The sequence below is a fragment of the Rhynchophorus ferrugineus genome, unplaced genomic scaffold (genome assembly GCF_030347505.1).
Source record: "Rhynchophorus ferrugineus isolate W39M unplaced genomic scaffold, kcgeb_rfMv2 rfM7, whole genome shotgun sequence".
In the NCBI taxonomy this organism is placed as follows: Eukaryota; Metazoa; Arthropoda; class Insecta; order Coleoptera; family Curculionidae; genus Rhynchophorus; species Rhynchophorus ferrugineus.
The window spans coordinates 33,260,184-33,273,625 of NW_027472586.1; the positions used below are offsets into that span (position 1 = coordinate 33,260,184).

The 13,442-nt window shown below is 35.8% G+C and overlaps 1 protein-coding gene across 1 annotated transcript in view; it reads right to left on the minus strand.

Annotated features, from left to right (window-relative positions):
• Window positions 1-2,297: 2,297 nt before the first annotated feature.
• The window catches only part of LOC143199811 (uncharacterized), a 51,103-nt gene continuing 39,958 nt past the window's right edge, over window positions 2,298-13,442 (minus strand). Inside the window, exons 5-8 of the mRNA XM_076409920.1 lie at window positions 7,341-7,516; window positions 7,085-7,277; window positions 6,741-7,026; window positions 2,298-4,512 (exon numbers count right to left, since the gene is read on the minus strand). Coding sequence (XP_076266035.1) covers window positions 2,631-4,512; window positions 6,741-7,026; window positions 7,085-7,277; window positions 7,341-7,516 — 2,537 coding nt within the window. The 3' untranslated portion in view covers window positions 2,298-2,630. The remainder of the gene's footprint in view (window positions 4,513-6,740; window positions 7,027-7,084; window positions 7,278-7,340; window positions 7,517-13,442) is intronic.

Below are 13,442 nucleotides of genomic sequence, written 5' to 3' on the forward strand. Positions count from 1 at the left end.
CAAAAGTTATGCGCGCACGAAGCACTTCAAATAAAATAGTGGCCTGTTTCTTCGGGAAAACTGGTCAAGTGTCTCTAGAGGACCGTAGAACAGTATATTCTGATTGGTACACAGTCATTTGTTTGCCAGAAGTCTTTGGTGAAATAAGGAAAATAAGGAAATAAACGAAAAAAAAGATACGCCGGATTGTTCTTCACCATGACAATGCGAGCTCTCAAACAAGACAATATTTGAGCACTTAAAACATCGAATTGATGGATCATCCGCCACACAGCCCTGATTTGGCGCCCAATGACTTCTTTTTGTTCTCATCCGTGAAGAATAATCTATATGGTCAACGATTTTCATCGCCCGAAGAAGCTATTAGAGCGTTCAAAAATAATGTTTTGAGGATACCTCATTCGGAATGGAATAAATGCTTTGAAAACTGGTTTAACCGTATGCAGAAGTTTTCCCATTCCCGAAATATAAATAGTGACCCTCGTCGAATACCCCTATTTTTAAATTGCTGAATCGTCGACTAAAACCAACAATAGCAATATGTCGGTGGAATATCACCACACGTTTCTAAAAGTCTTTGCGGAGCTTCGGTATAAGATTTCATTAAATCAAACAACAAAAAATATCACAAATCGAAAATATAATTTGGAGGGCTCCATGATCAGCATTGAATTGCTCAATAATACTAAAGAGGAAACTATTATTTTATGTACATAAATATCAAAACTATCTATAAACTATATAAAACTATAAATACATGCAAGTACCCAAAATGAATTGTCAAGAGTAATTTTCTTTAGATAAATAGATGAAAGTCTTATATTACAAATCGAGCAGACTTGACTTGATGCTTAACTGAACTGCCACTTGATGTAGGAACCATAGAATAAATTATGGGATATTAAAAAAACTTGTATGTGCATTCCCTGTCCGAAACGCACAAAAATAATTGTTGTTGACAATTCATTATTATTTTTATCGAACGACAAAGATTTACAGATTACTGTCATTTACTGTCATTATAATCGGTTTTTGATAGATACTCGAAGTTTTAACGATGGCTATCTCAGGCTTTTGACAAAGTATGGCATACGGGCTTTCATGTTAAACTAAAGAAACTTCTCCCTCATCCGGACTATCAGCTACTAAAATCGTATCTCACTGACAGACATTTTATTGTAAATCAAGGCGATGAACATACCGAATTAAATCCCATATATTCAGGAGTTCCGCAAGGTAGTGTACTGGGTCCAGTACTGTATCTTCTGTATACGGTTGATCTGCCCACCACAAAAGTAACTACTGTGGCAACATATGCAGACGATACAGCAATGTTAGCATCCCATGAAGATCCAGTCACAGCATCAATAAACCTACAAACCCACTTGGAGCAAATACAATTATGGTTGAAGACATGGCGCATTAAAGCCAATGAATCAAAATCCACGCATATAACGTTTACCCTGCGTAGAAGAACATGTCCACCAGTGAATATCAATCATCGTCAACTCCCCCAAGCAGAGCATGTTAAATATCTTGGTATGCATTTAGATCGACGCCTAACCGGGAAGAAGCACATACTCTCTAAGCGGAAACAACTGGGACTAAAATTATATCAAATGTATTGGCTCATTGTGCGCAAATCCAAGTTATCATTAGATAACAAGGTATTGCTGTGTAAGTCTATACTCAAGCCCATTTGGACATATGGAATTCAACTATGGGGTACCGCTAGCAAGTCTAATATATCCATCATTCAACGGTTCCAAAATAAGGTGTTGCGTGCCATTGTTGATGCTCCGTACTATATTTCAAATAAAGTGATACAACGCGATATTCCTCTAGAACCTATAACGAGTGTAATTCAACGTGTTTGTGAGAAGTACTTCGAAAGAGTGTCAGTGCATCCCAATGTACTCGCTAATCAGCTAAATATGCGACGTGATAGTGAAGAGCGTAGACTAAAACGTTTAACACCACCTGATCTGATTACTGGACATATGTAGACTTTAGAATAAGCTTTAGAATAAGACTAATCAATTAAAATAATATTTTATACAGAAGATTGCTTAATGAAGTGATTTTCTACATGCCATGTATATATAATATAGACAGAAGAAATGCTTTTTGCCAATAGGGCAGATTGTGGACTCACGAAGAGTAATAAAAAAAAACAATGGGTATAAATAAAACGCCCCTGGCCAACATAAAAGACGAAAACTGATATTATTGATTAACAACAATTATAAAATTAACACTATTGTTTTCGCATTTCCATGTCGGCCAGCTCAAATCTACGAACAATATAATGATTTTTATTGTAATCTCATATATAACATTTCAGTAACAATGTTGAAGGAAAATATATAATATATACGTTACGTAGTATTCAATTCATTCCATAGTGGCTGATAATGGTAAGGTGCTAAATGGCACAGCTCGCGGTATATCTCGACTAAGGTAAAACGGGGATTGAAAGCTGCGGAACTGCTAAACCACCGACGATTCCTGCATACCCACCCGTCCTGCCGCACCATCCTATTATTACTAAAATAGAGCGTCTAAAACAACTTCAATCCGAATTCGAAACTAAATCGCCTAGATCTCTATTGATTTGCCGCTAGACAGTCTTATTTCTTATACAGGCCCAGTTTCAGGGGCACCTCTTTGCTCTGTCTCGAACTGAGGCTGACGGGAAAGGGATTAAACACGTGACTGGGCGAACGGGCTTCGCCGGTCGGGCTTTTCGCGGGGGTTAGGTTCACGTCGGTCAAATCCAGTTCGGCTAGGTTCTTATCACAGCTGGTTTTAGATTGATTGAGTGCGGAGTCGGTGGTTACATCTTCCGTCGATGTCAGATCGATCAAGACGTCGTCGAACACGAACAGATTACGTTCCGAACCTCCCGCCTCCTCCTCGCTCTTCTGACTACCCCTATCTCCGGATATCGCTTCCAGCAAGTCCACGTTCTCTCGTATCAGTTTCGATGACTGACCCCGCGCTTTGCTCACCGAACAGATTCTCAGCAGGTCGAGGTTCTCCTGTATGAGTTGGTGAGACTTGCTGTCGTCGATTTTGGAGCTGGACGTGATTGTCTCCTCGGAATCAGTCTTGGTTTGCAAGGCGTTGAAGGGCGTGAAGGCATCTGAAGCCTCGGTAGGGGACAACACAGCGTCGATCTTCGTCCCCACGGGACTCTCAGATTTGCTCTCGTGCAGACCGCTGAGGAACGGCCTCGACAGATCCTTTCCCGCTCCCACGATGAGACTGTTGTAACGTTCGTCCAAACTTTTGCTTTTCTCCAGGATGCTGTGGTACCTTGACGAGTAACCTGACGAGATGTCCGAGTCGTACGCGTTGGTCTGGAGCAAGTTCTGGTTCTCCACCCAGGAGGAGACGCTGTTCATCTTCTCCTGTCGACTCAAATCCGAAGGATGTTCCGGTATTTTAGGCTCGTCGGTGCTGGTGGTGAGCTCCGGCGACGTCGTGCTTGGAGCGTCATCGGGCGGAGGTGGCGAAGGCGACAACCTCGACTGACATTGCATGATTCTATGCAGTATCAGCGAGTTCTCCTGGATTATCTGCAGAGCCCGTTCGCTGTTTCTCCTAGTGCTCAATCGGACATCATCCTGCCTGATTCCGGATACTCTATCGGCGAGGAAATGCTCGAATTCGGAGTTGTCGTCCTCCGAGTCGGAGGTAAACTTCAAATTCACCGGCGAGGCACTGAGACTGTCTCTGGCAGAGTCGCCTACCTGCAGATGTTCGGTGGAGGCACCCGCGACGTCCTCCTCCTTTAATTGAGCTTGCGTGGGGTTTGCGTTCTCCTCCTCCTCCGATGAGCTTTGTACGTCGTCATCGTCACAAAGCTCCGTGTCGCTGGAACTGGAGCTGGACATGGTTTTCTGGGTGTCCTTCCAGTGGAGGGTGCTCGAGGGGACGTGTCTAGCTGGAGGAATACTGCCCTTGGGAGGCCCCATTCGTTTCGAGGGTACCAGAGCTCGTTTACCCAGCAGGAGATGATTCATGGCAACCGGGGCTGAGGACGGTGGTTGTCTGGATATTGCCGCTGAGAAAATGATATGAGCTTGACGTTGGCGCTGCTTCAGTTTGACGTACTGTTTCTTCAACGCGCTGATGTCCAACGGGATGGTTTTCGGGTACAAGTTGACCTGTCTGTCGGTAGGTCGCGGAGCGGATGGACCCCAAGGCGTGATGTTGTACAGATAGTGATCGCGCAGGCTCTTCAGTTCGGTTAGGGGTCCGATGGTTACGATGGCCTTCACCAACGTATTAGCGTCGATTAGGTTGGACTCCAGCAACTCTCTGGTGAGAATTCCCATGATGCAATAGAACTCATCGGCCGTTCTTACGTCTAAGATTCTTTGAGCCAATACCTGCCAGATAGCTAGGGCGGTGCGAAGTAAAATTTCGTTTCCTTCCAAGAAAATGAGATCCCAGACGCGAAGGACCGTGGGCTGTGGCAGACAGTTGCAGAACAGGGTCAGGAACCTGAAACAATGATGTTTATATGAATTAATTATAATTATGATTCACTTTCAATGCTGGACAATGAAAAAAACCCGAATCCTCTATGTTGAGTCAGTGTGTCTTATTTTACTTGCAAATCAGCTCAATTCAAATGATAATGATAATGCCAGTGAAATACATAGGCTAAAACGTTAACTAACATCCGACTTTATTAACGGACACATACTGAAGTGATCTATAAGACATGTAAATAAAAATATATTTATTGACTTCTGGGAAAATTATTGAACCACTAAGGGTAACAAAAATTATATATGCAAAGAGATATCGATAATTTATGCAAAATTCAACACCAGTCAGAGAGAATACGCCTGTGCTGAGTAAAGCCATCGAAAATCTTGTTTTTAACCATTTTTACCTATGTCGATAGGGGTTTTCACGGCTTCTAAATGGCAGTTATTTAATTTTCGAGTCACCAAGAGAAAAGTTAACAAAAGGAAAAAGCTGCACTTTGTCAAGCGTCGATTTGTTGATGATGACTATTGTGTAGAACAATTTAGAAATTTAGTGCAAGCATATTAATAATATTTTAAAAATGACACGTTAAAAGCTACTAACATGTAAAATACATTTTCTTCATAGATCAATGTTACAAGCTATATAACATAAATATATCAGATTCGTACATATTGATTTCTTTATTTTAGATTCTTCATAAAATGGGCTTATGCAGATAACACTGTAAGTTTGTGGTCATAGCTGTACGCTTTATCACTTTGAAAATATTGTCACTTGTTTTAGGTTAAGTCAAATAAAGTGAATAAAGTGACATGCACTATTTTAGAATGATGCACTTGTAATTTTAAAGCAAATGAACATTGAAATTGAAATGAACTTTACAAAATGTGAAGCTCTTAATGACATGAAGCCTTGAAGTAATTGAAACTGTAAAATGAATGAATAAATTATATAAATGAATACAATATTACCCGTTAATTCAACAAAACAAACAACAACCAACAACAAACAAAATCACGTCATTACAAGAAAATGTAGCATTCCGATTAAAATATGGGTGTTGAAATGGGAAAACAACTAAGTTATTATGATTTCGAAACCTCGGAAATGTTTCAATTATATCAACTTGAAGATGTAAATTCTAAAATAAGTAAAAAAAGATTGCACATTTTCATTTTCAAGGTGTAATATAATAATTATGCCATTTTTGACGAAACACTGTTTTTAGGAAACTTTTTCGATACCATTTTTGTAGTATGATGTGTCCTTTGCTTCAAAATAGGCCTCAGTTTCGGCGATCACCTCTTCATTCGACGAAAATTTCTTCCCAATGAGCATCTGAGAACAGGAAATAGTCGCTGGAGCCAGATCTGGAGAATACGGTGGATAAGGAAGCAATTCGAAACTCAATTCATGGATTTTTGCTCTTCTATGCGTATCCCCAAGTCCAGACGCCATAACATTGTCCCATTTGTTGCGTTTCCCCACGCCTTGGAGCGGGCTCATAGTGTGCAGTCTACTAGGATGACTGTAGATTGGACTTCGAAGTGAAATGATGGAGCCATGTTTCATCCATTGTTACATATCGACGCAAAAACTCTGGTTTATTACGCTTGATCATCTTCAAATACTGCTCCGAATCATCAACTCTTCGTTTTTTTTGGTCAAAAGTGCGCTCGCGCGCCACCCACTTTGCACAGAGTTTTCTCATACCCAAATATTCGTGAATTATATGATGTATACGTTCAATTGATATCTTTAAAGTGTCTGCTATTTCATTCAATTTCAATTGACGATATTTCAAAATCATTTTGTGGATTTTTTAAATGTTTTCGTCGTAACAACTTCTTTTGGGCATCCACTGCGTTCACCGTCTTCAGTGCTCATTTCACCACATCTAAACTTAGTATACCAATCCTTGATGGTTGATTTTCCTAGGGCTTATTTTATTACAACTGTATTTTGTCCTTTCAAAAAGCAATATTTTATAAACACGCGAAATTCCTTTTTATCCATTTTTTTCACAATAACAAAAGTTGCTTCACTGAAAAAATACTATAATTCACAAATTAATGATCTGACAGCTGTCAAATTTATACACGCATCTTTTGAGGATTAGGGCCAACTAAAAACCAAATGGATTTAATTCTAGTAGAGCCATCTATGTGTCAGACTGGAGACTTTAATTGACTTGTTATCTATCAGATATAATCTTTATTGTAGACACTTACCATTGCATTGTAAACACATTAGTTAGGGGTGGTTCATAGCTTCTGGAACCATCCTTAACGGCGGTTTGCAGAACATCGAGATGCTTGGACAAACGGGGAAGCTTGCTGCGAAGCAATTCCCTAAATACAGCCATGTCCACCGACAAACCCCTGAGACTGTCGGCAAAATAGGAATCCGGTAAAACGCCTTCTATCAGATAAATCATGAGTTTCAAAGCTTCGCTCTCGCATCGATCTGTGACTTGCAATAATAAGGCAGCCAGCATGTTAAAACCCTGGCAATATCCTGAAAATAAGGTAAATCAGGCTTCGGGTCAACTCGGAATCTGTATCATGCCATTTACCTACAGTCTTGTTCCATCTGGCGTATGCCAGAAGAACTTTCTTGAGCAACGCCTGATTTTCCTGACTGTCCTTGCCACAAAACAAGCTGCACCCCGTCCTGTGCAAATCTTTGACGATCTGGATACCAAGTTCACCATCCGTGGGATGCGACCATTCACTGAAGCAGGACTTCTCCACTTCGCACCAGTCCACCTATTAAGATCATTTCGTGACTGCCACGTTTTAGTGATGATTTAGTGATTATGTATTACTTACCCCTCGTGACATCAAGTGTCTTTCAGCCATTGTGAGCCAGAGTCGTCTCCTGAACTCCGATGGTATGCCGCCGGGTAGTTGAGCGACCATTTTCATGGCGGCCACCCATTGACTGAAGCCAGACTCACTGGGAGTGGGTTGGATGGTGAACTTCATATCTATGGCTTCAGGAACACCTAAAACAATAATTTTGCTTTCCTAATAACCTAAATAGATGCACTATTTGCGTTACAGTAACAAGTAAGGTGAAAATGTATTTGCTTGTATAATCTGCTTGTATAACGAGAAGAAGGAAACAGGACCTGAAGATGGAAGATGAGATTCTACCAAAGTGTCGTTACACCATCAAAAATATTTGTTGCAACAGTAGTTATTTTTGTGGTGGGCAGATCGGCCGTGTACAGACGATACAGTGTTGGACCCAGTACACTACCTTGCGGAACTCCTGAAGATATGGAATTTAATTCGGTATGTTCATCGCCTTTATTTACAATAAAATATCTATCAGTGAGGTGAGATTTTTGTAACTGATAGTCCGAATGAGGGAGAAGTTTCTTTGGTTTAACCTGCAAGCCCGTATGCCATGCCATGCATCTGAACAATATCTTTTAGCATTTAGGTCAGTGTTTATTTTGATTACAAGTCTATGCACTTATTCTATAGTCCCATGCTTATTGCGAAACCCAAACTGACATTCTGGAATAATTTTTTAAAGCTTCTTTACGTATAGTTTCTCGAAAACTTTCGAGATTATCGGTAATAAACTTATAGGCCGGTAGGAGGTCACATCTTCTGGTATTTTTCCTGGTTTAAGAATCATTAATAATTTAGCTACTTTCCAGATGTTAGGGAAGTAATTAGTTCGTAGCATAGCATTAAATATAAATGTTAATAGATTTATACCCCTTTCTGATAGTTCTTTTAAAATTTTACCAGTAATTAAGTCATAACCTGGAGATTTTTCAATATTAATCTCACTCATTATTGTTTGTTTGACTTGAGTGAACTTTTTTGACCGTTAATTTCTCGTACGGTAAGTTCGTTTGAAATGGCAGATCTAGAAAGCTAGTAATTTTATTTTCGTCATCTTTATGTAGCTGAGACTGGAGAGGATATGATGTTTCTCACATAATAAAGTAAGGAGAATAATTTTAAAATACTTTTGGTTACTAAAACTGGTTTTCACAGTATTTTCAACGTAAGATCAGAAATGTATTTAATATTTAACATTAGTTTAAATTTTAAATGTTAGTCATTACTCTTAATTTTGAAAGCTTAGGTCTATAAAGCAAATAATCAAAATAATTGATATAAGGTTCAAAGTTACATATCTTATTGCATTAATAGTTAAATACCTTAATATTTATCAATACATTAAAATGTTTACAAATTTACTGTTTACATTTTATAATTACTTCTAATTGCGCTAATTCTGTTCCTTCTATGCAAATTATGTAGCTACATAATCACTATATTTTCATCTATACTTCATTTATGTATTCATATTGTCTTAATCTTTTATTTCTCACGTAATATATATATATATATATATATATATATATATATATATATATATATATATATATATATATATATATGTATACATTAACGTTTAATATGTTTTCTATTGCTAAAGTGTAAACTGAGGTATTGAACATGTAGGAAAAGATAGATAAAATTTCGCAGTCTAGTCTTTGATGTCACACATAGATGACATAAATATAGACAGATCGTACTTGTTTATTAGGTATGGTTTACAAGAATCAGATAAAGTTTTTATCAATCAGAGCATGACGAGTATAGAGAAAACAGAATAGGTATATGTCATGAACATCTTATCTGTTTAGTACAAAACCATATGTGTTGCTATCACGTTTTATTAGCGGACAAAGGCTGTTGGGTTTAAAGGTACTAGAATTATAAAAGCCTACGTCTCAATATATTTTCTTTCTCTAGTTGCTGCATATAATATTAACCTAATTTCCCGTCTTTATTCTTTGGTCCCATTCTTTAATAAATAAGAATTTTTGTTCTTTATATAAGTACCATAATAAGAATCTATGGACAGCACTAACTTTAAACGATAGGTGTCAAGTATATCTAATTTTAATTATTAATAGGTTATTGAATGTATTTGATCAGCGATAACTGATCGGTGACAATTCGAAGTATCCATGTAAACAAATGTTAAAAAAGTTATGAGGATTTTTGATATGATGATATAATTACATTTGTTACTTGATTTTTAAAAATATGTTGCTCATCCAATTCTTTTAAAAACTTATAGTGATACTACTCCTTTATATCGCAATGGTCAGTTTTGGTTAAAACAATTTAAAAGTGGTAATTTTGATATCAACGATAAAGAATGGTCTTGGGAGCCAAAGAAAATCAATAACAATGAATCTAAAATAACAACCACATGAAATGACTGAAAATGGCATGATTACCAGGCAATAGTATTCTATTGAGTATTATGATTGGCGATGAAAAGTGGATTTAATGCCATAATACTCTGCAAAAAAGCCATTCGTTTATATCCTGCTATATTCACACCGAGGTGGAATATTCGTAATAATTAATAATAATTGGGAATTTCGTAGCTCGAAAGGGAATTCCTGTAATATCCAGCGTTCTTAGTAGTCACATTGTTCTTTTGATACATTATTGCCAGGTTGCCAGAAAGATAGCAAAAAGTTAAAGAAAATGATGAAAAATATATTAATTGATATATGTGGTACCAACATTTTTCAAAGGCTTTTTAAAATTAAAAAAAATATTATAAAAATGGAGTACATGCAATAACGGTACATAAACACATTAATACATTAAATAATACATTTAATATTTTTAGCAGATTTATTTATTGATAACTCTCTATCGATATGTGTTCCGTAATATGATATCGACTACCGTAAAAATGTTACACATAAAAAATATATTAAATAAAAAAAAATGTTACGATGCTGAAATTTCATCCAGCCAGATTACTCTTTCATAAATTTCATGTTAATTATTCTAAGATGAGCTTTGCTACGTAGCTTACCCTCCATTTAATTATCTAATTATAGCGACCTAAATTATTCCGAGCTCAGTTATCTGTTAAAATTACCTGAAATTATATGAGATCTATTTTTTCAATATTGTACAGAGAGAAGCTGGTTTTTTTAAATTAAGCTAGAAAAATATTAACATGATTTATTAGGCGATTTTAAAGTCGTCTATTGATCGTAACTTATTCACGGCCATAAAATCATTCTAATATGTGTTTTTACTCTTTTAATTACCTTTAATTTTGATTAAAGTATAATTAACGTAATATCGAGGTAAATCATTCTTCATTTGTATATGAGTCCATAATATTTTTATTAATATAGAAAACTATATTTAATATAATGCGACTGGTTTGGTTGTACATGAATTATATAAAGCTAATATCACATATTTGGATTTTTGTACATCAAATAGTTCGATGGGCTATATAATCCACCAGCTCAAGGGCAAGTGATACATATTTGATTGAACAATCTGATTTTATCAAGTTTTAAACCATTTTAAACAATATTTACGTACAATGTATGAAATAAATGTTGTCATCATAGTCAAGTAAAGTAAAAGAACTAAGCAGAGTTCTAGTTTAAAAATGTATAGTATAATTTGTACATGCTTATAAGGTTGGAATATCTAGTAAGGTTATTATTAAAATGAACTTCAAAATTCGTACAATCTGTTTACCCAAATATTTACAAGGTAATTTGATACTATACAGAGCTGCTAAGAGTTTAAGAACATCAAACATCCATCATCAACTGTACAATGATTTAAATTTTTTTCTCTGCTGTAGTTACTATCAACTATGTAAAATGAATACTTTCGTAACAGGTCAATTGAAAAGTCTCTGGCCTACTATACACTTTTTTGGCAAAATTACTTTTTTTATTCAACATAATTCCCTTCAAGGGTGATACACTGATTATAGCGACCCTTCAACTTTTCAGTTTCGGCGATCACCTCTTCATTCTACGAAAATTTCTTCCCAGCGAGCATTCTTTTGATACTTGAGAACAGGAAATAGTTGCTGGGGGTCAGATCTGGAGAATACGGTGGATGAAGAAACAATAACAAGCCCAATTCATGGATTTTTGCAATCGTTTTCACTGACTTGTGACACGGTGCATTGTCTTGGTGAAGCAGCACTTTCTTTTTCATCAAATGCGCACATTTTCGGCGATTTCGTCCTTCAAACGGTCCAATAACACTATGTAATAGTCGCTGTTGATGGTCCTTCCTTTTGCAAGGTAGTCAATGAAAATTATTCCGTACGCATCCCAAAATAAAGACGCCATAACCTTGCCAGGCGATTGTTGCATTTTCCCACGCCATTCTAATAGCGCCATCTATGTGCCAGGCTGGGGACCTTTCAAGTGATCTGTTAGCCCTGTCAAATATACTTGCATCTGTATCTTTAAATTATCATCATAAAGTTTGTCATAGAGCACTTGATTTCAATCATATTATATTCACAGTTAAAATTTAAGTTGAGATTGTGCTATTATAAGGTACTCTTTAGAGGTTTTACTTATATATATTAATTTTCTTGTCAAATGTTATAGTGGTAGTATTTTAACGTAACGTTCTTCAATATTCTACAATATTTCACGGTTAGTATTTCTGGAATTTTAATATTATTATTTCAGTTATGATTACACAATTTAATTAAATTTGATAATAAATATTTTTTTAAATAATAATTGTATACTAGCCCAATTTTCAAGGCGGCTTCAAGTTCGCATATATCTAGTAATTATTAATCTATTAAACAGTGTTGTATCGCGTTTGACAGGCAATTTGAGGAAAATAGGACATATAATTAGGCAGGATATTCTAGATATAAAGTTACTATGTTTTAAAGTCGTTCCAGGAGCTAATTTTTTGTCATAATTTGATTTGTTACTTCCGAAAAAGGAAAAACATTGCCCAAAAACTATATAAACAACATCAAGTACAATCTTGTACAGATATAATTATGTTTATTATTTACATTATTTAATCTATATCCAAGAAAACAAAACAAAAATATAAATAAACAAAATTAACAAATTCATTTCCATTTAACAAAATGTTCTATTATAGTATTGTTATCGTTGGAACATCTGTAAAAGCCAAACCCCTCTCAGCTTGATATACTCAAATCAGCTTTTTATAGTATCAAAAAAAAATAGAGTGACGAGACATATACAGAAAAAGTATGTATAAAAAAATGAAAAAGGAAAATAAAGTTTCTTTCCTTTTGTTGCTTTACCTTTATACAAAAGAAAATACATTAAAAGGTAAAAAGGGCAGTTGTATATTTTAGGAGCTTTTAGGAGTCTAGTTTAGAATTTTAAGTTCTTTGTGTAGTGGTTGTTATTTAGTGGGTAGGTATTTTGCTGTAGAGTTTATGATACCTTTCAGGTATAACTATTTTTTTAAAAGAAAAATTTTATTCTTTCTATGATTAAATGGTATTTAAGGTTTTTATCGCAAATATTATTTTACTATGGCATTCATTTTATTTACATTCTGAACTTGATAATTTGTAAATTAAAATAAGAAATAAATAATACTTTTATTCGTACAAATATATTGTTTTAATAATCAAAAAATATTTTCTGTTTACAAATTTTACTAATAATTGTTAAAAGTCATGCCTTTATCATAGACTTATTAAATATGATATGAACTCAAATATGGATAGTTATAATTCTTAAACAACTTAAATATATGCTGGTGGCCAGATCTGAAGAATACGGTGGATTAGGAAGTAACTCGAAGAAAAATTCATGGATTTTTGCCATCGTTTTCACTGACTTATTACACAGTGCATTGTCTTGGTAAAACAGCACTTTCTCTTTCTTCAAATACGGCTGTTTTTTCGGAGATTTCGTGTTTCAAACGCTCCAACAACGTTATATAATAGTCGCTGTTGATGGTCCTTCCTTTTTCAAGGTAGTCAATGAAAATTATTCCATGCGCATTCCAAAATACAGGCGCCATAACCTTGCCAGCCGACCTTGCATTTTCCCACGCTTTGGAAGCGGGTTCATCTTTTGCAGTCCATTC